The sequence below is a fragment of the Aricia agestis genome, chromosome 22, assembly GCF_905147365.1.
Source record: "Aricia agestis chromosome 22, ilAriAges1.1, whole genome shotgun sequence".
Taxonomy (NCBI): domain Eukaryota; kingdom Metazoa; phylum Arthropoda; class Insecta; order Lepidoptera; family Lycaenidae; genus Aricia; species Aricia agestis.
In genome coordinates, this window is record NC_056427.1 from 5950567 (window position 1) to 5978238 (window position 27672).

Below are 27672 nucleotides of genomic sequence, written 5' to 3' on the forward strand. Positions count from 1 at the left end.
TAATAATTTTAAAAATTCTAGTCCCGCGGTCTTCACGTACGCTCACCTGCGCGGCCGCAGGTAAGCACACACACACTAACATTTCCTAAGTTGTACCATTCAAAATTGTTTTACCTCTAACATGACCTTTATTCAAACGAGATAAGGATCATAAAATAACTGAGAGAGTACAGGAGACGTGGTCTCTTATTCCAAGATAATAAGGATCAATAACTAAAAGGGTACGGGAGATGTTGACCCCTATTCCAAGGGCATAAAGTTCATAATATACTAATAATATTGTGTACGAGAGATGTAGTATCGTTGCGTAACGTATTTGTTTACTGTCTCAGTTGACAAGTCGCGGGAAACGGTGCAAGAAACGAGCGGACATCGCCTGATGGACAGTAGTTGGATATAAGGAGTAACGTCAACTCTAATCAAATAAATAAATACCTTATAAATACCTATATGATGATGTCATGATGTATTATAAATGCGTAAGTGGATCCGTCTGTCTGTCTGTTACCTTTTCACGCCCAAACCACTGAACCGATTTGACTGAAATTTGGTGTGGAGATACCTACGTTGGGAAACTATAGTTTGAAGTTTCGTTGAAGGTGCATTTAGTTAATATTTATTCATTCAGGATTCAAAATTAAGGGATGGCATGGGGATGGCTTATAGCCAACAATTATAAAATTACTTATCATAAAACATGGAAACACATATTTTCGAGCAGCACTGCACTGCATAGATAAAGTATTATTGCACTGTCTCGGTGAGAATTACCTTTAAATTAAGGAACTACGTAATCGTAAACTGTAAGAGAGCGAGCTCCAAGTGCGTTTTATTATCTAGCATTTATATTTTAGAATTTCTATTTATATGTCATTCATAATTCATTGAGTATCCAGGACATGTTATTTTATTTTTTGGATACGTCCGCTTTTTATGAAAATCAAACGAAAATTCAAACAATGCAAAAAACCATAGATAAAGTCTATAGTACCTCAATGCAAAAAACCATAGACTTAATATATAAAACCATTATAAAACTGCATGCTAGCGCCATCTCTATAACTTGTAGTAAACTATTTTTTTTACGTTTGTCTATGAATTTTGACGTTGACAACTGACAGAAAAGGTCTAGCTTTATCCAGTGTTCGGCTAGTAATCTGTGGTGTTCGGCCAAAATTATGCTTACGATTATAACTTTTTATAGTAATTATAAATAAAATACAAGAAATAAGCGTGATCTAGAATATTTGTATAATCTAGCCAAAGATGGAGAACGATATAATAGATGGTTTGAACGATCTGGGGTAAGTCACAGAGGTTATGTCTTTAGCGTAAATTCTGTTCTTATTTTCTTCTTCCTTTGAATACTTAAACCGTGTCTTACGCTGAAAATTAATATTAAGAGACAATAGACTGCGCGCTTGAAATCAATACACTATTTTAAAAAATGCCAATAAAAATTATGTTTTCCCCAACAATTTCGTAACAATATGCCACCGGCAGTTGTCCGCATCACAAAGCTTATTAAATATTAATAAAACTACTATGACGACGCCCGCAACTCCGTTGCACCAGAGAACATTTATTGCGCGGGAACCGTACATTTTTCTGGGATCCTATGTCCTTTCCCGGAACTCAATGTACCTCCATACCCTATTTTAACTAAATCGGTTCAGCAGTTTGGGCGTGAAGAGGTAACAGACAGATAGACACACTTGGATTTATTAATATAAAAGGATAAAGGATGAATTTATCAATACATTCACATATGAGAGAATTCATATAACATAAAGTGCCATAAACTTAAAAAAAATGTAACAAAGGATATATAATTTGTTTGCTTATGTTATAGTCATATTTTTATTACTTATTAATTGTAGCTATGAAGGCCCACTCAACGATGAAGCGGCATTTGCTAAAGCCCTAGACGGTGGCCCTAAATCCCTAGAATATACAAAGCTGGTACATATACTAGCCGAGGAACTTAAGAAGCTATGTAAATTAGAGGAGACAGTTAGTATGATGGACAACCCGGACGAATCCAGCTCGTTTCTGCTCGAATTGAGCTCATTTTTAAAAGAAATTGGCTGTCCGTATAAGAAGTTGATAACAGGTATTTTTTTTTACTTTTTATTTCAATTGTATTTAGCTAAAGGTAATGGGAGAACACAAAAAAGTAATACACAAGTTTTTGCCACAAGTTTAACCCCCTTAAAAGAACCCCCTTATTGAAAGCATGCCTGACAGACTAAGCACACCTTGCTCAATCAGAAGATTGTCCATTTTGACCATCACTTACATTCCCCGAAGACTATAGTAATATTTATTTTTAGGACATATGTCATCGAGACTCCAAACGCATGAAGACAGACTGCTGCTTCTAGATTACCTCATCTCAGAGCTGATGGCAGCGAGGATGGTCAGCGTGGACTGTCCTAAAGAGAAACCGGGAATGGATATTGTTATGGTAAGAATATTTATGGTTGTAATATTTATGTTGTTTCCATAGAAAAAAAAAACTAGTAACTTTTTAAGTATTAGTTATAAATAATTACTTTATAAGTAATACTTTTGCATAGATAAAATAAGGGGTCTAATAAAATAAACAAAATAACATAACCAATAACCATTTATTAATTATTATAAAAAACCAGCTGCATTTATGTGTCACATAATATCTTTATAAATGTAATAAAAGTATAGTGAATATTTTAATAAAAATCTTCCATTACAAGTGAATGAGAAAAACATGTAAAAAAATCATTTGAAATTGTTTAAGATGCCTGCTACTGCTTTGAATTTTAAGGCCGCGTTTCCACTGACGCGGAGCGGAGAGGGGCTTAGCGGTGCTGAATTGACCAATCACCATGCTCGAAATCTTCGCTCCGCTTCACTGTCATTCCGCTGGAATAGCACGATTGGTCAACTCAGGCACTGCTAAGCTCCGCTCCGCGTCAGTGGAAACGCGGCCTAAATGTCAGTATTTGCTACTTCTAGCTAACAAGTAGCTTGCCAGTCCCCTAAAATAATACTCAATTGAAACATTTTTTCCACAGCAAGAATCACCAACTGCAAAAGATCTGAAGGACATACTCATCACTCTAAAATTCAACAAACCACCACCAAACATCACTCCAGAGGTTTTATTCAATAAGCTGGAGATTAAATTGAGAGAAACTATACAGAAAGAAGGTAATTATACATAGTAGTTCACAAAAAAGTTTGGCTATACTGTAATCGTGGGCGCCTGGGCCATGGGCCATTAAGTATACTTTTCACAGAGCCAGTACTGGCTGCCAATAAGACTGGCAGCCAGTATTGGCTTGGTATATGCCGCGTGTGAACAGTTTTTCAAGCCAGGCCAAACTGTTCACACGCGACATATACCAAGCCAATACTGGCTGCCAGTCTTATTGGCAGCCAGTACTGGCTCTGTGAAAACTATACTTTAGATTGATTTGAAAGGGATGACACTACGATGTTGCCACTTTTTAATTTCTTCACTTTTTTAACAGACTATACACTAATAAGTAATAACTGACTATTATGTTAGTATAAAACAAAATGTGCTAGTCCTAAGCTTTGAATATTGTCACAATATATATGGTGTATCTTTTCAATAAAATAAAAATAATTCATGCTGAACAATAGAATTCAGCCAAGATATTTTACAATGCTAACTGATTTAATTCTAATGGGATGGTAATTACCAATTATTGTAACATACAGGCTACTGAAAATTCTACTTTATAATATTATTAATTATAACTACATAATAATTATTATCTATAATGTATCATAAATTTTGTATTTCAGGTGAAACTTTAGTAGGTAAGCCGCTATACAACAAAGCGCTAACAGACAAAGATTGGAAGAATCTAGAGACCATATACAATGAGATGTACAGAGAGTACAAGTGCAGGAGAGAGACGTTGATCACTAGACTGGAGTGTACCATACAGAGTTGTGAGGTTGGTATATCATTGCTATTACAGGGTGCAATTAAACCTTCCTGCCAAATTTTGATATATTGATCCTTGTTAACCCTCTATTGCATGTATTATGATAGAATGAAGATAAAAATGTTTTGCTGGTTAATATTGCTTCATAAGGGGTAATTAAGAAAATTATTAGGAAAAAAAATTTTTGGTACCTTATTTTAGAAAATAATTTTAGAAGCCATTAATGGCTTCCTATGCGTAACAAGTACAGAATTTAGCTTTGTAAAAGTCTTTGAAGCAGTTTATTTTCTCGTTTAGGCATAAGAAAACGTAACAATTTTCACATTTTATATATGATCGAAACAAAATTATTAATTTTAATGAAGTAAGAGTGTTTTTGTCGAGGGTTACTAATGTGGTCAAATGGTGGAGGCCGCAAAGAAAGCCCTTCCGACAGGTCAAGGGTGTTTTTTCGGTCAGGCCGAAGTGGTACATTTATGAATTATGTAAGAATATATTATCCGACACGTTTAGAAAACTTAGATAGTGCGATGCATAATTGTCATGCATAATTGTACTAGTTGGACTGCCACATATCGCCACAATAACCAAGCTTTTATTGTATTGGAATAAGAGAAAGTTAGAAAACGGTAATTTATCCTCATTCGAGTCAGATCCTAATTTATCACTAATGAAATCATCACCAGGGATAGTTCTTGTAAACTTATTGGTACCATAAAAGCGTGCAAGTAAGATCGGTGAATGCATACGAAGCCAGAAGTGACTCCCACGGAAAAGTCAGAAAATATAGCAGAAAAACCAAATCTATAGTAAAACAAATATTACGGAAAGTAAAAAGAACCTTTGAATATTATAATTAGATTTTTAAACACACTAATATCGTACTTTTTTTTACTATTATACATCGTCAAAGTCGCATAAAATTTCACTTCGTCTGTTTCATGCGCCTGCGCCGCTAAAAAGTGAAAGAAAATACGTTTCGATCCAAGGAGAAGTAGTTGATATAGGAGTGAAAATATATAATCCATTCTCATTATAATAAAGGCAGGAAAAAATGTTTATTCTGAAGAGCCAGAAATGGCTTCATATGCAGTAAATAAAAATACACGTATTTTTTCTTTTATAGTCACTCAGTACTAAAATGTTAAGAAATAGCTACCGAATGTTATTCTAAAAAAACACTACAATTAATGGATACGACGCGTCGCGAGCGCGCGCGCCTCCCCCCGCGTCACCCCCGCTCATTCCCTCGCACCGCGAGTGACCGTTCTGCAACGATTTCAAATGGGATAAAATATGTCCTAATGATACGCCTTGGAAAAAATTTGGCAGGAAGATTTAATTGCACCTTGTATAATAAACTAGCTGACCCAGCAAATGTTTTGTCATATATATTTTTTCTAGTATCATTATAAAAAGTGGATAAAAACCTAATTCTAATTCTCTAAGATGAAAAATAATTGTCAGGTCTAAGGGGGGTATTACATTATCATTTATATTGGATAATTTCTATGGTCATATATAGGATCCAATATATATTATCATTTGATCATATCTGCGTATTACATTATCATATTTCATTGATCCTATTTTACGTCATATGTGGTTTCAATAGCCAATGGAGAGCGCTAACGCTGACAGGTATTGACGTCAGGGTTACTAGATCTCAGGGAATTCGATGTGTCAATAGACATCATCATTTTTAATATGGCTTGTTTTTTGTTATTTCTGCAAGATTATCCAAGCATATAATTAGAAAAATAATTACATTACATTATTTGAAACATATTAACGAACAAGAAATTAAAAACTCTTTTTTATATTAAATAACTGGCAACACCTATTTCTATGACCGTATTGGATCCAATCTCTCAGCAAATGTCAAAAATCTATGATCAAGGAAGAAATGAATCATATGTCTATATTACATTATCCAATATCATTGACTCAATGATGTCGGATCCAATATATATGATAATCTAATATCCCCCTTATGAATGTAAGTACATACAAAATTTGATTAAAATCGGTTAAGCCGTTTTGGAGGAGTTCTCGCACAAACACTGTGACATGTTTGAAAGCTGCCATGGTAAAGGGTGTTCTTAGCTATAGTTTATCATGATCAAACCCAAATTTAATAATAATAATATAATATCTATGGACGCTTCACACCACATCAGTCTGGTCCCGTGCCTGAGGGACTTGTGTTACGGGTACCAGACAATGGAAAAATATTTAATACTTTTATACTATACATATATTTAAGATTTTTATTATATCATACACATATGGATGTGAGACCCAGGAACTTTGAAAACTTTTTGTTCCGTCGGCGGGATTGGAACCCGCGATCCCCGGCTTGAGCTACCAACAGACCACCAACTGAGCCACAGAGATCGTCAATTTACAACAACTGATTGGCTTATCTATTTTATGAAAGACTAGATGACGCCCGCAACTCCGTTCCGCTAAAATTTGTTTATCTTCCAGGAGCCATACATTTTTCGTATGTCCTATCCCAGGACTCAAAGCATCTCCATACCAAATTTCAGCAATATCGTTTCAGCAGTTTGGGCGTAAAGAGTTAACAGACAATAGCGGTGTTAGGTGGGGGGGGGGGGGGGGGACGCTTGGCTACCGCCCAGGGTGCTGCCTTTTTTTAGCACTACCAGCACCATGGGCGCCGAAGAAATCGCGCCCAGGGCGCTGGTAGTGCTAAAACCGGCCCTGCAGACAGACACTTTCGCATATTTTACAATATTAGTATACATAGTTTTTAAGTAGGTTCCAGTGCTTTGATTGTTTCTACATTTCTCACTCTCATATCTATTTTTGTTATTTCTTAATTTAACATTCAAATTCTTTACAGTGGTCCGACCGACTGAAATCCAAGAAGGACACAATACAATCAGTGTACCGTCCCAAGAAGGACCATCTCAAGGTAAAACCGGACATCCTGCTGTCAGACTTCTTGGCGGCCAGGACGTCGCTGCTACAAGTGGAGAAGACATCCAGCGCAAGCGTCAGGAAGAACACACAAAGCGATGTGAACAAAGTGTTGATTGGACGGGTGAGTTTCATTCATACTGTACTCGGCGAAACATGGCGGTAGCGGTCATTGACTCCCAGTACAGGTACATAATTTCCTGAAATAAACGATTCTGATTCTGATACAATTTTAATGTTTATCTTGTGACCCGGCAAAGGTTGTTTTGCCATATAAATTATTTCTAGTATCAATATAAAAAGTAGATGAAAACCTATTCACAGGACTAACGAATGTACATATTATTTTATTAAAATCGGTTGAGCTGTTGTGCGCGCACCATAAAGTTAATATACCTAGCGGAATAGAGAAACAAAGGCCTGAGCAAGAGAGATGTCACTATCAGTAACACTGCGTGGTAAAAAAAGACGTGTGATACATGACAGCAGCGCTCTTTTTTTGACGTCCAGTCGGCACGTGCCGCACGTTGACAATTCAATCTCATAGAATTCATGTTCAATCATGCTTGTGTAAGTGTATACGTACACATATTTTTCACACAGATGAAAACCAATGTTGGTTTCGTTTGACAGCTCGAGATTGTTGCTCTATTGTTGGTATATTAACTTTATAGCGCGCACAGACACTGTGAATGTGTGTGAATTTTATATATATTAGATAAAGTAAAGTTTTGTGACTTTCCTTGTGGCTTAGACCAGACCTACGAATAATAAAAACTAAGGAAACATAACTCCCATACTTCAACCGTTTTGAATTTGGTTCCTTTTCGCACACTGAATATGGCAATAGCTACGAAACACTAACACTCAAATTTACGAAATAAAGCCGTTGTAAAAAATTACACAAAATTGTGTACCGATTACATGCATAACGAGCTTTTGCCCGCGGCTTCGCTCGCGTTAAGAAGTATTATTATTTATTATATACAAACTTTCATCCCCTATTTGAACCTCTTGAGGTTGGAATTTATCAAAATCCTTTCTTAGCGGATGCCTACGTCATAACATCTACCTGCATGCCAAATTTCAGGCCGATCCGTCCAGTGGTTTGGGCTGTGCGTTGATAGATCACTATGTCGATCAGTCAGTCAGTCACCTTTGAGTTTTATATAATATATATAGATATATGTATAGAAGTATGCATGTATTCGGGTCTCATTTTGTAGACTCGTGGAACAAATTTTTTGACACGGTCACTCTTTCCTAGTTTTTATCATTCGTAGTATCTATCGTTAGTCGTTACCAAATACGCTTTAAGGAGTGAGCACACTGAGGCGGGCCGTGCCGGGGCGCATCGCAAAAATCCGCCTCCATACAATGTGTATGGAAGCGGATGCGCGTATCGCACACTGTGCCGGGGCGCATCGGCGCGGATTTTTGCTCGGCGGATTTCCGTCAATGCGACACGGCCGGAGAAGACCCGCTGCGCTCCGGCTATAGCAAGCGGTGCGTGGATGTGATACGATGCGGCCTGGCAAGCCTCGGCTCAAAATCCGTCAATGCATTGCGCGCCGACCCGCCCCGGTACAGTGAGCGTTAAAACCCGTCAATGCGATGCGACCAGACCCGGCCATAGTGTGCTATAGCGCATTTTGCGCTGCGCTGCGCCCCGACCCGCCCCGGCACGCGCCGACAAAGTGTGCGCGAACCTTTAATATCCGATGATTTTCAGTGCCTGGTTTCAATTGAACCGACCATCAATACCCAATATCTGCCATACTCGGTGACTTTCAGGTGCCAGACCGAGGCGGGAGGCCCAATGAGCAGCAGCCCCCACCACCAGAGATGCCGTCGTGGCAACAGAGGTCAGCGCCACAGGTAATACGAGCTGTGCATAGATTTTGAATATTAATGTGTACTTATACATGGTAGATATTATTACTATGATAATAATTAGAGATGTGCCGACTTGTCGGTAAAGCCGACTATCCGGCCACTTTTGTAGTCGGCGAATAGTCGGCAAAAAGCGCCGACGATCCGGCTTATTACTTTTTTAATTTTTGAAATTATTACATTATAAAAACCTTGATTATTTATAATTTGTTCATATCACACTTCATAAGTCTTACTTTAATGAAGTGTTTCTGAAATTACTTGCTAGTAAAGAAATATTTTTTTAATATAGTTAACATAGGGGTAGTTCCCGAACCGGTGGTAGGCAACGTAGTTTCTTCGTTCGACTTTCAAAAAGTGTATCATGATACCCATTTTGAATAAAAAGATATTTTATTATTTTATTATTATTATTATTAACAACAAATTAGGTATTAAGTATTAGATCAAGATTGATTAAACAATAACGTACGCGAAGTAAATATAACACCATCCGACACCTTTGCAGGCGGCGTGTGTAACTTACCCGCGAGTATAACCAGCAGTAAAAAATGTGTTACAAAAAGTAGCCATGATCGGCTTGCTAGTCGGCTGATTAGTCGGCTTCTTTGCAGCCGACTAATCGGCTAGTCGGCTAGTCGGCCAAAGTCATGATCGGCACATCTCTAATAATAATAATCTACCAAGTTATAGTTCTAAATTACAGTGCCATAAAGTTGAAAAAGATTTTTGTATCTGCTAACTATTGTTAATTACTTTTAGGAATTTTAATAATGTACACCTAAATATGTAGTTTTAGATTTTTTATGGTAATAAAGACGTTTGAAAACAACAAAATAAACTTATACTAGGGATGAAGGCCTGGTGTCTTAAGGGCCCTAACAGTTCGCCGGCAGGCCGTCGCCTGGCCGTTAATCGGAAAAGACTTTAGACCCACAATAATTCCCCTGACGATTTTGTAGATTTTTTATTGACGGTCAATGACTGTCAGGCCGCCGCGCCGCCGACCAGAGCCTGCTGGCGGACAGTTAATGTGTGGGACCACAGAAATAAATCAAGATAGAACAGCGACGCGCGTCCGTTGCTAAGGAATCGCTCGTGTAAATTTTTGCTTTCCTTTTTAGTTAGAACCAATATATAACTTACCCGTGGCAAGAAATACCTCCTTTTGACCGATTCACTTTCGTACTTTTGTTTTTTCAAATAGACACTGCACAATGAGGCATTTTTGCACAACCGCTCCGGTGTAATCAAGTCGAGACGTGCGCGCTGACTGAATAAACGTTCAATGAATCTTGCACGACAGAGCAAGATTGATGTTTCAATCTTGCTCTGTCGTGCAAGATCCATTGACATGACACCGCTTAGTTAAAGACTCCAAACTCCAGTCTCCCCACAAATACTGAACAAATTATTTAATTGTTATGATATAAGTGTAATATTATTATTGTGGTGACAAAATAAATAAATTATTATTATTATAAGTTTAAGATCGCTCAGTGACAACGGAAGTATGAAAATTTCGCCGAGCGATAATAAAGTCGCTGGATGACGCCCGCAACTCCGTTGCGACAAAAATTCGGACTCAAAGTATAAATAATATTAAGTAATGTTTTGTAGGAGTTGAGCCTGAAATAAACATAAATTTAATTTATTTTTTATTAAACAGGGTGGCGGCAGAGGCGGACGCGGTGGGGGCGGTGGCAGGGGTAGCGGCAGAGGCGGCGGCAGAGGCGGATTCAGTCAGGGACAGGGGCACCAGGGACAAGGCCAAGGTCAGACACTTTAATTGTTTTTAAAACATCTAAAATAATTACTTATTTATAAGTTTTAATAATGATTATTATTATAAACTAATCAATTATTTTACTAATCAAAAAGCAAAGGTTTGACCTTTCTTACCATAACAGTGTTTCCTGCAAATAAATGATTTTTATTCTCACTAGCAGACTACCAAGGCCAAGGCCAAGGTAACCAAGACCAAGGCCAGGGCCAGGGCGGCTACCGTGGCGGGCGCGGGGGGCGGGTGCAGGGCGGATACAACCAGGGCGCCGATCAGAGGTTAGTAGGTGCCCCTTACAAATGAATGTTGATCCGCCTCTGGTAAGAAGGATTTTAATCTTATTTATATTTCGTTGAAAAGTTTTTTTTAATAATTATTTAACATCTTGTTTTGTCCTTTTCTGATTTGTGATATTGGTAAGATGGACAAGAACAAAACATTGTTTTAGGATATACTAAGAAAATCCATGTAATTATTTTATTCTGTTACCCGAGTGTACAAAAAGGTTAACTTTTTTAGCAGTATATATATGTTTGGCATGTTCTACAGCCAAACGACTTGATGCATTTTAGTTTTAGTGTGGGTTGCACCAGATGCGTGGTTAAAGTTATGGTTATAGTTAAGGCTAAATTTAGCTTTGACTTTAACCTTAAGTTTGACCGGAGAAATTGACAGATGACAGCTGGTCCAAGTTCCAACAAGGTTATAAATGAACGTGGGCGGGGGCGCTGCTGGTAAAGGAGAACTGTCAAAAATGGCGTTTTTGTATGATGACAGCGTTAGTTCCTTTTTTCGCCACGTGCATTTAAAGCATGTCGAGCTCTATGGTTAAATATGGCGTCTTGATGGTGTCCACCTTAACCAAAGATTTGTCATTTTGCATTGTAGTTAAAGTTAGTATACTTAAAGTTAGTTGGTGCAACCCAACCTTAGAGTTTTATTTATGTCATATTATTCGCGATTTATGTCATAACGATGGCTTTGGAGAATCATATTATGAATCATAATATGAATTCTTTTTTTTTTATCGCAAAATTGACACTGTCATGGCAATTCAGATGTCTAAATTCGTACTAACTTGACATTCGTGAGTTTGTCAGTTTTGACAATTCATTTTGGGAATTGATTAAGAGGAATTGCTGAATGTGACAATTTTAGCCCCGCAGGTTTTATGTTTTTTTTTTATTATCGATTTTAATTGTATTAATAACTAGCGACCCGCCCCGGCGTCGCACGGGTATAAAATATATAGCCACTGAAAAAATGATTGAAATCGATAGCCTATGATCCTTCACGTGGTCTACTTCTTATATGTGCCAAATAACATAAAAATTGCTCCAGTAACTACAGTAATTTTTGCGTGAGAAGCCCTTTCAAATTATTTTCCCCGTTTTTTCCACATTTTCCTCTATTTCTTCGATCCTATTAGTCTTAACGTGATAAAATATAGCCTATATTTACCTATACTTTCTCGATTTAGCATATACTTTCCTCGATAAATGGGCTATCTAACACTGAAAGAATCATCAAAATCCGTTGCGTAGTTTTAAAGATTAAAGGAAACAAAGGGACATGAGAGAAAAAAAGCGACTTGGTTTTATAATATGTATAGATATAGATTAAATAGTTGATTTTTAGTCACTAATGCAAATGTAATAATGTTTAGTTTTACTTTTTTTTTTTTCGTAATTTTAATTCAAAAATGTAATCTGTAAATTTCAGAGCACAATCACAACAGCGGAACTACCAAACATATGAAGTGCCACCTGGTGGTTATAGCCAGAACAACTACAGCAACCAAAACTATAACCAGTATCAACAACAGACCTACCAAAGCCAAGGTATTAATTAATTATTATAATAATAATAACTAGCAATTTGACCGAGCCTTGCTCGGTATTCGATAAAACACGAATAAAATGACATTTTCTAAAAATGATTCCTAGCTAGATCGATTTATCACCCCCGAAACCCCCTATATACTAAATTTCATGAAAATCGTTGAAGCCGTTCCGAGATTACAATTATATACATATATATTATATATATACAAGAATTGCTCGTTTAAAGATACAAGATAATAGCTCCCACACCGGTTTCGGTGACGGTGGCCGGTTTCATTGAAACCAGACCAGCTACGCAGCAGTAATTTTATAGTGCCCAAGTGTGTGCGCAGTACACAAGGGCAATCTCTATTCCTTTACTCTCATAACCCACGGGGACGGAAGACCGACACGACTGGCGAGAGATCAGGCGCAGGACCGACTTTTTACATGCCCATCCGACGCATGGATCATCTTACTTGTCAGACAATCAGGTGATCAGCCTGCACTGTCTTAACGAAACTTGGAAATAACATGTCTCCAACGCGGGAATCGAACCCACGACGTCAAGTGCCGCGCTCTATACTACTAGACCACGGAATTATTATACTTACTAGATGACGCCCGGAGTTCGCCAAAATGCGTTTATTGCACGGGAACCGTACATTTTTCCCGGATAAAAAGTTATCTTTTTTTGTATTTTAAAGTCTTAAATTACCTTATTGAAATATTTCTTTGGCCTTTTTTCAATTGTTCATATTTATCAGATTAATCACAATTCTGTCACAGCGGTTAAATCAGTACGTAGATATATGCGACGAAATAATCTTGCGCGTGCGTCACCACTCACGCTCGCTTGTGAGTCCCTAGTGATCTGCCCCCCTAGACCTACTTACAGTTCGATACCCACACGCGCGAGTGGGACAGGCCTGGTATAGTATGAATTCAACCATAGAACCATAGGCGTATCGAGGGGGGGCAGAGGGGGGCAGCCACTTTCATAGAAAACTTATAAAAGATATGAGCGATTCTTTCACAGGAGACGTAATAAACCGATTTGCCGAAGACCCTTGAAAATTACTTTTAAAATAGACAATGTATAAGTACCTGGTTAAAGAAATTATACATATAAAAAATATGTATATTTTTTTATTCTTTATATAACACCTATCTTATATAAAATCTGATTTGCCTACCCCTGATCCAGAACCTGGGTACGACCGTGGATTCAACATATTATTCACACCCTATTAATTATTCCTGATAAAAATATTTTCACAGCTAATATATCGGGGGATTTGATTTACAGGCAGCTGGTGGACCTACGTAATTTTGTTGTGATAATAGGGATGATGACAAGGTCAAAGATTAGCAAATTTTCTTAATAAAATAAAGAAATCACGGTAAAAAAATTTTACGGTAAAGCATTTGTATTTTTTTTTGTTATGCGCCTTCAAATTTGGATATTCCAGTCGAATTTTTTTTTCAATTAAATTTCTTAATATTTGTATACCATTCGATAACTTATGCAATTAAAAGCAACTTTCGTTATGAAACAACTTTCATAAACGCAATATTTAATATACCTGTCGAACAAAGTTCTCTCCCGATGCGTACAAACTATACCAAAGAGTGACGTCATACTTTCGTAGCACTTTGTATGGAGCGTTTCGGGCAGGTCTATTTTATGAGATGTTTGAATTGTCATATCTTGGTGAATTTTTAAGCTATCAGAGTAATTATTTCAGCGATTTTTCTATTTTTTAAGGTTCTTTCAATTACCAATAAGAAAAAAAATAGTCATCATGCCTATTATTATGTCAAACCAGCCGACGAATCACGACTAACGTTGATTTGACATAACCCTGTTGTAAATGGATAATTTTCTCTAATAGTACTACTTAAATAGTGATAATGCTGCATAAATATCTTTAGTAAAAAGGTAAATATTTTTTTTTCCTTTTCTTAGGAGGCGGCGGCTACACCAGCGGATACCAAAGCAACCAAGGCAGCCAGGGGTACCAGAGCGGGTACAGCCGGTACCAAAACGAACATGACGATAGGACTGACAACAGACGAGGCAGAGGCGGGTACCAGAGACGTTGACATGATTAGTAGTGTATATAGGCTGTGTTTAACTTTAAGATCGGTCAAACCATAAAGTTAATATACCTAGCGGAATAGAGCAACAATCTCGAGCTGTCAAACGAAACCGAAGTTGGTGTGAAAAATATACGTACATATACACTTACACAAGCATGATTGAACATGAATTCTATGAGATTAAATTGACAACGTGCGGCACGTGCCGACTGAACGTCAAAAAAAGAGTGCTGCTGTAATGTATCACACGACTTTTTTTACCACGCAGTGTTACTGATAGTGACATCTCTGTTGCTCAGGCCTTTGTTTCTCTATTCCGCTAGGTATATTAACTTTATGGGTCAAACTGAAGTTTGTAATAGTTACCAATTATGTACCATCGGAGAAAATATTCATGGGCAGTTGGTTGACCTACGTTACTTGGTCGGAGTATGTCAAGTAATAATTTTGTTAGTGAACTGTTGACAGAGTTTGAAATAACGACCGAATTACGATACGTCATATTATGCCTTTGAAACAATTCATATGATAGTACGATCAGAGAAGTTGATTCTGACAGATGGCGGGTCTACGTAATTTGGTCGCGTTTTGTCAAACCCTGCTTACAGATCAAGATATACATTGAATTGACATAATCAGACCAAATTATGTAGTTCTGTCAACTGCCTATGAATGAATTTCTTTGATGGTATCAATACCGCCCTGTCTGATCACTGATCTACCAATAGCGTGTGTCCGCGCGCCCCGAACACCCCTCGCCCCGCCAAAGAGACCTAAAACTCCAACACTGTGCCTTCTCCTTCATTTTTTTGAGACCGATCTTAAAGTTGTGCGCGACCTATACTGAAGATAAAATAGCCGCCATTTTTTTTCTGTAAACTCAACCATAGACAACAAATATTTTTTAATACAGTGGCCGATGTGCTTGACAGCACAGTTTAATTTTTTTTACACGACATTGTAAGTTATATTTTATTTTTTCGTTTGCTTAGTGCTTAGAATTTACCTCTATTTTTTTCGTGAATTCTAAAACATTAGTTTTCTTAATGTATTCGATCTCAAAATATTTAATATTAAACGAGTATACATTGTATTTATAATATGATAATTAACAAAGGTTTAAAAATGGCTTCCATTCTACCGTTCAAATATTGTGCATTTTTATGTATTTTAACATAGTGTGAGAAAGTACCATAAAGCAATAATAAATAAGCCTAAATTAATATAATATATCGTATATATTTGCAATATACAAAATATTGTTAACTTTGAATACAGTTTATCTTAGCCACCAATTTCATGACTAATATTGATAATTTAATTATACTTGTATACGGGCATTTTCAAAAAAATGTGTACCCCTGGTTTTTACCTTGTCCCTTGACTTCGCTACAGATTATTTGTAAAAAATTACATACTAACATTTTGTAATTTTAATGTAGGAGCAAAAACAAGTTTTCTTTTATTAAAATACATTCACGTTTGTATAAAATTTTATTTAGTATGAGATTTATAAGGGTTTTTAAGTACGGAAACCTATTAAATTCACCTGTCCCCTTCCCAGAAGTTGTAACAAAATCTTTAATAACTATTTTTTTTCTTAAAGTAAGTTACTTAAAAAACATATGTTAGATTCTTAAATACTTAATGTATCAATTGAATGTCTTGTTATTGAAAAATCTAACATAATTTAACTACAAATTAATTAAAATTATAATCATGAAAAAACAACCCGGCCGGAATGTTCGGTTTAGTGACCGTTTTTTTTAGTTTTATAAACATACTACAAAAATATTTTCGGCACTAAATGATAGCACTATATTTCATTGTACATCGAGAAACTTCAATTTGAATTTAGTAGTTAAAAATCTGCTACAAGACGCGGACGCAGGTTGGATGGTTCTTCAGGAACGGTTTATTTGTTCAGATAAGTGACCATATTTTGTAAGCATTATTATACTTTCTCCAACTGTTTTTACTGTTAACACGTTGCAAAATTAGCTTAGTATTTAGTAAAAAAAATGAAATTGTGATAACTATTATCGGTTATTTACAAACACTTTAAAAGTAAAAGAAAGTAATATTACGTGACTTCCGACTTGTGACTTTTCGTATGGTCACATATAATGGAACGGACAAGTCACAACCGGCGGAAAGCATAAGGCTTAGTTCACATTTATATAAATTATTTTTTTATTCACAGATTTTATTAAGAAAATTGGAGATTTTTAAACTGGTACGATTAACTTACAATTAATATATTTTTTATTACTTATGTGTTAAGGTGACGCCGCGTTAAAGTAAAAAACCGCTTTGGATATGTTTTAGATTGCTAGTTTTCTATGAAAGGCCGGCCCGGCCTCCCACAGAAAACAAGCAATGGAACAGCAAAAAATGGAAAGGGCGTAAGCGACAAAATAGTTTTTGTCGCGTAATTTAAAAACCATAAATACATTTCATATAAGCTATGGTCAAATTAAAGTGTATGCTTGAACCAATCCATGTATAAATTTTGGATCTTAAATCACCCTCCTCTGTTGGAAAAATAGGAATCCCTTTTTTTACACAGGTTTTTTTGATTGATTATTCTGTGTTATAAAAGTTGATCAATCGTGTTATGCTATGGGTAAATCAAAGACAAAGACATGATGAATACTGACAATGAACTTTAATTTCTTAGCTTTAGTCATCGCTGAGAAAAATCGATATCGCTACAAGCAAATTATCAAGGCGTCGTCTTTCCTTAACAATAACAAATATACTTACTATTTAAAATTTGAGTAAGTACCTAAAAGTTTTATTTTTTTTAATAATTTTGATTTTATTTCCACTACTTTTCTATCAGTAAAGTTGAAAATCATTTTGTGTCATTGATATTTGCAGATTTATAATAACTAGACATCAGATTATATGCATTTGCATACTTGCATATGCAAATGCATATAATGTCACTTTTTAGGCGATAGTGCATATTTTGGAAATTTTTCGTTGATAGTGCATATTTCGGTAGTTTAACTTCCATGGGTATTAAGATTGCAATCGGAAAATGTTGGTAGAAAATTATTATTGGCGTATAATAAATAAATAAAAAGTCTTTATTTCAAGAAATTAAAAATCCTGGATTTTATGAAATTACAAAAATTGGCGCTTTTATTAATGTCACTACCGGAAAAGTCTTCAAAAAAATAATACATTTTAATATTAAGTGACTTTTTATTGTGCATATTTTGTGCATATTTCGACCATTTTTCGTGCATATTTGCATGGATATTTCGGCACTTTGATCGTGCATATAATCCGATGTCATTAATAACTTAGGAATTCGTAGACATGTGAACACATCTTTATGATTATGAGATGTTCGTCCCTCTAATTATTGAAGTTAAATCTATGAAATCAAAGAATTTTTTACTTTTATAAGTAGTGCAACAACAAAAATGTTTAAATAAAAGGTTTTTGTGTTATATAAACTTCTTTAAATATGTTAAATATTACTTACTCATGTAAAAAAATGAAAAATAACCTAGTGGGTAGGTCACATAGTCACATTATGGATTAAAAATAATTGCTACTATTGTTGATCCTTGAAATTATCTATATTTTTTTTAATAAACAATTAAATATGCATTTAACTAGATTAAATAAACGAAGAAATCCATTTATTGCTGTATTTTTTTGTATTAAATTATATTTTACATTTAGTCGCACAACGGAATCTGATTCGTCGAAAATTCGATTTTGTTTCAATAATATCAGAATAATATAACGTTTTCAGCGTTCTTTTTAACTTATTCCATTAGTTCAATATTTGTCCTTGTATATGACATTCAAATAAAGGTAAATAAATGACCTTAAAAAATATAGACATATTTTTGCAAGGGTACACGTTTTTTTGAAAATGCCCATACACCCGTTTTAATAGTAATAAATGCATTCGATTATATTATTTTTTTATTTTCCTACTGAACACCGTAGTAACTTAATCCCCTAAGTGCTAGTTCTGACAAAGCTGAAGTCGCTCGTAGGAACCATAATATTATAATGCCTTGCTGCTGCCTGCGAGCGTTTAAAGCACGCGTGACGGCTGACGGGGTTTACCAATTAAATATTTACACCGAGAATAACTATATGAAATCTGCTTGCATTATATTATATAACCATACTTTGCGGTATGTGCTGTGCTCTGTGCATGAAAACAAAGCGCGGTTATATAGATAGTATCAAGGTAGTATAGGACTATAGGTAATAAAAGCTGTACAGAATGAGGGATTTTCTTATTTTTTAAATTTGATTGTCAAACAGTTGCCATTTTAGTAACTAGATGGCGTATGGGTAGACAACTATCGGTAATACCAGGCAATACCATCAATAATTTCTACAAAAGTGGGCAAAAGAATGAAAACTTGATACATTTCAATTTGAAAAAGACACGATGATATTCTAATGAATAGGCTAATAAAGTTAATATAACGATGTTTTAGTTAAAACTCACGGAAGAAATATGCCCTATTTCTCGATATGTCAAATGTCACAGGAATTATAAATTTTGGTTTTGACAACATCTTACCAGCACTTTTGCACAATAACGGATATTTAATGCCAATATTTTACCAATAATGAGCATCGAAAACCCAAATAACACAATTGGGAAAAAATAATACAAACCACACCAACAATAAAAAGTAGAAGAAGTTTCAAATTTCAAAGTAACATGGCCTCCAAAACTCTTTCAGTTGTCAGTTTTCAGTTTGACAAGTTTTTGTTATGTCAGCGTGTTCCTAAACTATTACCAGTATACTGGTCTAATCGCTTAGGCCAATGATCGCTTAGGCTTAAGATATTTTGATTTATGACACACTTGACAGTACACTGATATTTTTTGGAAACACAACCCATATGTAGTCAGTGATGCCAACCTGCAGATAATTTCAGATCGGTGAGGAACCAATAGAAAATCTAGAAGTGTTTATCCTTACGCCATCTAGTTAAGATTGTTAAAAAAATATATACTGGAGAGAGCCTTATATAGGTGTATAAGCGTCAAAAACGTGTAAAATTATGTCCTACTTACTAGGACATAACAAAGGAGTCGGTCTGCATATTTCATGTAATAAAAGTGTTAATAAAGGTTTTTAGTGAACATTTAATGCTAGATATTGTTGAGTTTTGTGGTTCCGCTAAATAATAAACCATAAGAATGGCCAAAGAATGCCTCAAACACGTGGATTTAACATTAAATACGTAAGTTTTGAACAACGTTTTTTGGGCTTTTCAATTGGTATTTTTGTAAGTTAAAAAGACAATCTATAAATTTATTAATCCCTCATTTGTGCTAAAGGCATAAGTGCTAAAAATGTCACATCAATTAACAATTTGGCTATAAAAATTGCATAGCTTTCTACGTGTGTTTACGGATTCTCATCACTTGAACAATAGTTAATCGATATCATGAACTAATTGACTTTCTTTCCTGTATTATAATGTGCTTCGAAATAATCGCCAAATAGAAATATTCAAGAAAATAAACGCACTGTACGTGTGTACTTGTATGAAAATAAGCACAAAATGGCCACGCGATGACGGGCTAAGACTACATCTATGCTTAGATAATACTTTATCTATGCTTTTATAAATGACACTTGACAGTTGTCAATGTCAATTGTCATTCCAATTTGTCAGTTTGGCATGGACGTACAGTTTGGTTTGGTGTCACAAATTCCAAATTGTGTTTTTAGCGTTTTTTTTTAATAATTTTTAATGAAATAATCTTATTTTTTTAACTAGGAAATCCTATTTTTATCACATATTATATTTGTATAATTCACTCCAAGCCTAAATCTTAAGATGTCTGCTGGTATCGATCAAAAAGCTTACCTTCAGAAGTATTTGACTGGTTCATCAGGTGAAAAGAAGAAAAAGAAAAAGAAAGCATCTAAAGGAACAGGGTTTGTACTTGTAAATTGCATTAATTTTATCTTCCCATTGAAATAAAGTAGAATTTAATGTGGTATGAAAATTTTTTGTAAGTTTTTTCATAGGAGAAATCTAACCCCTTAAAAACAATAAGTATACTTTTTAACGCCATTATTTAGCTTCCCTCTAAAAAATATTGTGTAGTCGTCGGTTATGCTAGAGATTGAATGCAATATACACATAAAATAATAGCTATAATACTTATTATCTTATAAATTGCTGTATACTAAGTTTTATAGGTTACAATGTAAATGTCTTACAGATTGAAGATAATAGATGATGATTTAGACTTCTCAAAGCTGCGGTCGTTGGAAGGTGATGAATTGGATATCCTGGATCAGGGGGAAGATGCTCCGCAGATCGCCGGTATAATAGACGAGAGGCCGGAGGAAATAAAGAAATTGGAAGAGTTCAAAACTACCTCAAAATGGAGAGTAATTAACCAGGTACTTCTGTTTATAATATTACTAGCTGACCCGACATGTTTTGCCATATAAATGATTGCTAGTATCTATATAAAAACCTTCTCTCAGGCCTAACAAATGTACATGTACAAAATCACATACAAATCAGTTGAGCCATTTAAAGAGAAGGAGCACACACTTTGACAGAATAAGAATAAGAATCATTTATTTGCAGAAAGTACCGTTACCAAAGATGTTACAATAATTATACAGGGTTCCAGCCTTTCTACCTAATAACTATAGGCATGCAAAATTTAAAGTAATCAGTAATCAGTATTCACTAATCACACATAGAATAATTTAAATCTATACTAATATTATAAATGCGAAAGTATCTCTGTCTGTCTGTCTGTCTGTCTGTCTCGCTTTCACGCCAAAACTACTGAACCGATTGTAATGAAATTTTGTACACAGATAGTCTATGACCTGAGAAAGGACATAGGCTACTTTTTAACTGGAAAAGGGGGTTGTAAGGGGGTGAAAATGAGTAAATTTGGTCAAATTAAGTTAGTTCCAAAAACTCAAAATAGATGGCTCCAAGAGTCCTCTAGATCGCGCTATTGCTTGCTCATGCGTATTTCTATAAGAGGTGGTACCATGTTAAGCTAGATTTTTCGATTCTTTCGATTGTTTTACACGTTATTAACTAAGAACTCACCTACCAACTTAGATTAGATATCAAATTCAAAAACAACAGCGCCAAAACTACTGAACCGATTGTAATGAAATTTTGTACACAGATAGTCTAAAGCCTGAGAAAGGACATAGGCTACTACTTACTTGAAAAAGGGGTTGTAAGGGGGTGTTTATGCGTAAATTTGTTCAAATTAAGTTAGTTCCAAAAACTGGAACAGATGGCGCCAAGAGTCGCCTAGATCGCGCTATCGCTTGCTCATATGTATTTCTATAAGAGGTGGTACCATGTTGAGTTAGTATTTCGATTCTTTTGATTGTTATACATGTTATCAAATAACTCACGTACCAACATAGAAATCAGAAACAACAGTCTACCAATAATAAATACTAAATAGTTTATGGCCTATGGGTATTGGCTATTGGGCAAAGCTAAAGTTGTGTAATGCATTATGCAGCTAAGTTGTGTACCGCTGAATAAGCTTTAAAAGGTATAAAAAAGTTTAATTAAAAAAAATATATATTATGTGCACACTACACGGAGATACTTTACGGCTGTTTTGGGTATTTTGATTTAAGGGGTACCAGGGTTTTAAAAAGCTTTTGACACCAATTTTATTGACACCGCGCGCTATAAACTGAAGTCCACGCGGACGAAGTCGCGGGCAACAGCTAGTAAATTATATAAAAACACATTTCATTAAGATAAATTTGATAGAAAGTGTTCTGTTTGAATAAAATTGTATTATCATTGTATATTTAGTCAATTAAAAAAGTAATATTTAAAAAACAGAATATAGTTTTAATAAGAATCATCAGAAGAATTTTATATGTATATTAGATAAGGAGGAAAGATTGGATTGTATGTTTGTTTGCATTGAATACCCTAAAAAACTTGTAGCAATTTTGTTTATGGTATCTGTACCATAAAATATAGTATCCTATATTATAATATTAATAAGGTAAAAAATTAAATTGTCAGCTTGTTTCTTGCATAGTAAAGGTTTAGAAACTGTTAGATCAATTTTGGTTAAAGGTACAGTTTTGAAATTAATAGTTCCTTTGTAATTTTTAATTGTATATAAAACATTTAAAAAAAATCATGTTGTCATCATTGAATTTAATTTTTTTTTTAATGATATTTGTTATTTAATAATTAATATTAATTGGTACTCAACTAAAATATAAGTTTTACTTTTTAGGATGATGGTTTCAACAGTAGACTAAAAGTAGAAGAAGTGAAGAGGGACATAAAGGAAGTTGAAAAAGAAAATGAAATTGTATTTGGCAAAATGTACAGTGACTCGGAGGATGAGAAGAAAAATGATTCAGATGCATCTCCCCCGAGAAAAACACAAAGTAAAAGTAAAAACTCAAAAACAACAAAGAAACCCCAAAATAATAGTGATAGTGATTTTAGTCCACCCAGAAAGTCACATAAAAAAGACAGAGGGGAATCATCTAGAAATAAAACAGACAAGAGAAAAGAACAAAGTAATAGCGATGCTAGTCCTCCTAGAAAATCTACAAGACGAGAGAACGGGGAATCCAGAAATAAAGATAGATCTAGAAAAGATTGTTACAAAAGTGACAGTGATGCAAGCCCTCCCAGAAAAACATCAAAGCAATATGATTCAGATGTTTCTCCACCAAGGAAAAGTAAAGAAAGTAAATCTAGAAGTAAGAATAATAGTGATAGTCGTCACAGAAAGAGCACAAAGCAAGACTCTGACACATGTCCTCCGAGAAGAAAAGATGCAAAGTCTAGAAATAAATATGACAGCGATGCTAGTCCTCCCAGAAAGCATTCCAAGAAGTATGATTCTGACACATCACCTCCAAGAAAAAGTAAGGAAAATAGATCTAGAAAAACATATGGCAGTGATGCAAGCCCTCCTAGAAGAAAAAAGAATAGAGATTCCGATTCAGATCTCTCTCCGCCACGAAAGAGAGAAAAGCCTAAAGAGAGAGTACGAAAGCCTTCAAGATGGGGTGATTTTGAAGAACCAAAACCCAGTAAATACACAAGGGATGACTCTGATGCTTCACCACCACGAAGGAAAGAATCAAGGCAAAACAAATCTGACTCCGATGCATCCCCTCCAAGAAAAAGACCGGAACAAGGAAGTAATAAGAAAAGATCTAGAAACAACTCCGACTCGTCCCCGCCAAGAAGGAATAGAAGGAATTCTGATAGTCCACTGCCAACTAATAAGAAAATGGCGCGGACTCTTGAAGGCAAGATGGCGGGACTACAAGACGCTAAAGCTCTTAAGCGAGAGAATGAAGAGTTCAGGCAGAAAGAAGATGAAGCTTTCCGGAACATGTCACATGAAGTTTCAGGACGGAATGCCCAAGTTGTTTCTAGAAAGAGTAAGTTATAATTTAAACTGTAATATTGTCAATATCCTTACTTTTTCCTACATACAAGTTGCAAAAGATGTTTACACAACTTATGACCACATTTTACTAATTTACATACATAGAGTAAGATATTTAACCTGTTGAACGTGGAAAAACGAGATACAATAGAATTTCTATTGTGTCTCGGTCACCGGCGACCGTATTGGGCTTGATGAATTAATGTAACAATGTAATGCTTTCTTTGTTTCCTATAGTCTGTCAAGAAAGTAAAGACGCACGCAATAATTTTTAAATGAAATAAAAAATATGAGAACTTCAGTAATTAGAGATAAAAATGTGCAATATTTAAAATGTAATAAGCATTCTCTGTGAAAATACAAAGAAAAAAAAAACACCTTTTAAGCGTGATTACGTTTAGAAAATTTTCGCGCGCGTCTTCACTTTCTTGACAGACTATACATGCAAGTTGCAATAGGTTTTTTACTGTTTAAGACCACATTGCAAGTTGTAACTGTAATTTCTAGCTTATTGTTTTTCTGTTTAGGCAAACGGGAGACGTCAGAAGATCGACAGAAGTTGAAAGAGAAAGCTGAAAGACAGAAGGAGTTAGATGAGAAATACAAGAAATGGAGTAAAGGGTATAATATTTTTGTTGTTTGTATAACCATAAGAATGTTGTTGTAAATGCACAGGTATTTTCAATTGAACATTTTGTAATAACTGTGCATTTGACGTCTGAAACTCGGTTGCACCGAATTTCAGACGTCGACGACGACGACGACGAAAACAAGCAAACAGGTTACCTGATGGAAAGCAACATCCGTCTCCCATGGACACTCGCAGCATCAGAAGAGCTGTAGGTGCGTTGCCGGCCTTTTAAGAGGGAATAGGGTAATAGGGATGGGAAGGGAAGGGAATAGGGGAGAGTAGGGAAGGGAATAGGGTAGGGGATTGGGCCTCCGGTAAACTCACTCACTCGGCGAAACACCGCGCAAGCGCTGTTTCACGCCGGTTTTCTGTGAGAACGTGGTATTTCTCCGGCCGAGCCGGCCCATTCGTGCCGAAGCATGGCTCTCCCACGTCTAAATTTGTTTATCCCGCGAGAACCCAGGACTCAAGGAATCTCCATTTCTCAGCAAAATCAGCTCAGAGGTTCAAAAGTTTAAAGCAAGTCCAACCAAATCTCCTGATTCACTTTCCCTAATCTAAATAGACTAACTTGTTGTTTTTTTTTCAGCTTAAAACAAGTGGAGGCCCAACAGGAGCGAGTACAGGACTTCCTCCATGAAGCCTCCAAGCCGTTAGCGAGGTATCGTGATGACAGAGACCTGGAGGCCCGGCTGAGAGATGAGGACAGAGACGGGGATCCGATGCTGCAGTATGTGAGAGAGAGAAAGAGAGAGCGAGGAGAGATGGGACCTGGTGAGTTTAGAGAGAGAGAGAGAAGAGACAGTGTTTAAAATTTTTTTTACCCAGTACTAAAAAGATCCACTCTTCTTTTTACTAATAGTAATAATAATTTACACAGCATATAAATAATGAATGAATATAAATAAATAGTGTAAATATAAGCTGTTTCTTGTCTGTCATGTGACTTTTTAATTTATCAATTATCAGACAGTCGACAGAGCTGTATAGATAATTTGAAGTTTGAATATTTTAATTAAAGGGGATCAGACACTGACCTCCATATCCATTATACAAGTACGCTGGACTTATGATACCCACCTGCTTTTTGTGCCTATTTGAAGCGGAATCAGTGCCCCCAATGCGGGGGAAGACATTTAAATCTGACGTAACTTGCAAATGCCCGCCTAATCGCTATTGGTTGTAGAAACTAGTATTAGTTCCAGTAGTGCTAGCACGGCGACCAGCGGAAATGCGAAAGTATGGACAAACTGTGGAAATAAACCTAAGGTGCCGTTCCGATCTTTTTTCGTTCCGAAAAATTCAATTAAAATGCCACTTTATGACAGACTATAGTCACAAACTGTGGAGATAAACTTAAGGTGCCGTTCCGATCTTTTTTAGTTCCGAATAATTCAATTAAAAAGCCACTTTATGACAGACTATAGTTCTAAAAATTCAAATAATATCCTACATTATGACATATACTATAGTGTGTCATAAAGTGGCATTTTAATTGAATTTTTCGGAACGAAAAAAGATCGGAACGGCACCTTAGGTTTATTTCCACAGTTTGTCCATACTTTCGCATTTCCGCTGGTCGCCGTGCTACCGCTACAAGTACTGCTACTACCACAGAATATATATTAGTAGTACCAACAGAATTCCCACTCGTGAAACCCGTTTAAAAAAATAACAACTCATGCTACGATAGTATAAAGTTCAAATTCCGACCGCGCAGTGCTAGGTGCTTACAATTATATTTGCCTACATGTGCGCTCTCTTTCTATCGCGTAAGAGGTACCCTTTCTGACGAAATAAAGATTGTCACCTTTTAGAAAATAAAATAATCTTCTTTTAATTACTATAGCTACTAATAGCAAACTTTTTTATAGTAATAATCAAATGTTAGTAACCCAACATATATTTTATAATAGTTAATTATATTCGATTATAGTGTAGGAGCTGGTCAGGAATTTTTTACAACTTAAACATAGTAACTTGTGATTATTTATGTGTAGTATGCGGTTTTTTTGTAAAGAATTGGTTTATTTGCAAAGTTTGTGTATTTTTTTTATATTTTAAAGTGTTAAATTACTTTATTGAAATATTTCTTTAACTTTTTTCAATTGTTCATATTTATCAGATTAATAACGATTCTGTCACAGCGGTTAAATCAGTACGTAAATATATGCGACGAAAAAATCTTGCGCGCGCGTCACCGCTCGCTTGTGAGTCCCTTGTGATCTGCCCCTTTAAAGGGGTACTTACAGTTCGATACCTAAACGCGCGAGTGGGACAGGCCTGCCACTACTACTATCAGCGCCAATATGGCGACTTTCAAACGTCATTTTTACGTCAAATTTAGTTCTGTTCCCCCGCATTGGGGGCGCTGATTCCGCTTCAAATAGGCACAAAAACCAGCAGTCATTTCAAAGGGTATCGTAAGTCCAGCGTACTTGTATAATGGAGGTCAGTGGTGTTAGAGGATTGTCTGATATGTGATAGAAAAATGTCAGCAGACAAGCATCACAATGGCTGGCTAGATCTTTTCATTTGCAATTATTTTAAATAGCGAAACCTTAAGTTTCGAATTTCTTTTACATTTTGAAAATTAAATCCTACGTTTTTTTTACAGAAAAACCAATGTACAAGGGTAACTTCCCACCGAACAGATTCAACATCCGACCAGGCTATCGCTGGGACGGTGTTGACCGGTCCAACGGTTACGAGTCCAAATACTTCCAGCATCAAAGCAAGAGGAAAGCTCAAGAGGAAGAGGCATATAAATGGAGTACTGAGGACCTATGATGAAATAAATGATATCAAAATGCGGTTGTTTAATTAAAGTTTTGCTTAAATCTCTGCTAACACTGAAATTGGTATAAAATCTGAGGATAATAATATTAAGAGTCTTTAGAAATTTCAAAATTATATTACAATAGCTAGATTACAAGAGAACTCTATTGCTTTGAAATTCGATTATCGCGCCGAAAACATACGCTTTTCTGCAACAAAAATTATCCTATACTTATCCTTTCCTGTCTTTAACCTTCCGCATACGAGGTGGGGTATCACAGACCCCAGCTTAAAATAATTAG

At 35.7% G+C, this 27672-nt stretch overlaps 2 protein-coding genes across 4 annotated transcripts; both read left to right on the plus strand.

Annotated features, from left to right (window-relative positions):
* The first annotated feature begins 1168 nt into the window (after positions 1 to 1168).
* Positions 1169 to 14570, plus strand: LOC121738151 (protein FAM98A). 2 transcript variants are annotated; one of them, XM_042130037.1, is made up of 11 exons: positions 1169 to 1304; positions 1881 to 2113; positions 2334 to 2467; positions 3057 to 3192; positions 3817 to 3971; positions 6832 to 7032; positions 8703 to 8786; positions 10471 to 10576; positions 10748 to 10862; positions 12307 to 12425; positions 14377 to 14570. In XM_042130037.1, the coding sequence occupies exons 1-11, from the start codon at positions 1267 to 1269 to the stop codon at positions 14511 to 14513; spliced, it is 1458 nt and encodes a 485-aa protein (XP_041985971.1). In that variant the 5' UTR covers positions 1169 to 1266; the 3' UTR covers positions 14514 to 14570. The 2 variants fall into 2 exon arrangements, with proteins under 2 accessions (XP_041985971.1, XP_041985972.1); XM_042130038.1 differs by having other exon boundaries at positions 10751 to 10862.
* Positions 14571 to 20228: 5658 nt separating this feature from the next.
* LOC121738098 (BUD13 homolog) lies at positions 20229 to 27415 on the plus strand. Of its 2 annotated transcripts, XM_042129938.1 has the most exons (7): positions 20229 to 20455; positions 20746 to 20929; positions 22783 to 23239; positions 23333 to 23953; positions 24489 to 24582; positions 25182 to 25366; positions 27210 to 27415. In XM_042129938.1, the coding sequence occupies exons 1-7, from the start codon at positions 20355 to 20357 to the stop codon at positions 27380 to 27382; spliced, it is 1815 nt and encodes a 604-aa protein (XP_041985872.1). In that variant the 5' UTR covers positions 20229 to 20354; the 3' UTR covers positions 27383 to 27415. The 2 variants fall into 2 exon arrangements, with proteins under 2 accessions (XP_041985872.1, XP_041985871.1); XM_042129937.1 differs by having other exon boundaries at positions 22783 to 23953.
* Positions 27416 to 27672: the final 257 nt, after the last annotated feature.

Coding starts and splice junctions, on each gene's coding strand:
- LOC121738151 (XM_042130037.1), top strand. CDS start 1,267: ATGGAGAACGATATAATAGATGGTTTGAACGATCTGGG. Junction 8,787..10,470: donor AACAGAGGTCAGCGCCACAG/GTAATACGAGCT, acceptor TTTATTAAACAG/GGTGGCGGCAGAGGCGGACG. Junction 10,863..12,306: donor AACCAGGGCGCCGATCAGAG/GTTAGTAGGTGC, acceptor TGTAAATTTCAG/AGCACAATCACAACAGCGGA.
- LOC121738098 (XM_042129937.1), top strand. CDS start 20,355: ATGTCTGCTGGTATCGATCAAAAAGCTTACCTTCAGAAGTATTTGACT. Junction 23,954..24,488: donor CCAAGTTGTTTCTAGAAAGA/GTAAGTTATAAT, acceptor TTTTCTGTTTAG/GCAAACGGGAGACGTCAGAA. Junction 24,583..25,181: donor TACAAGAAATGGAGTAAAGG/GTATAATATTTT, acceptor TTTTTTTTTCAG/CTTAAAACAAGTGGAGGCCC.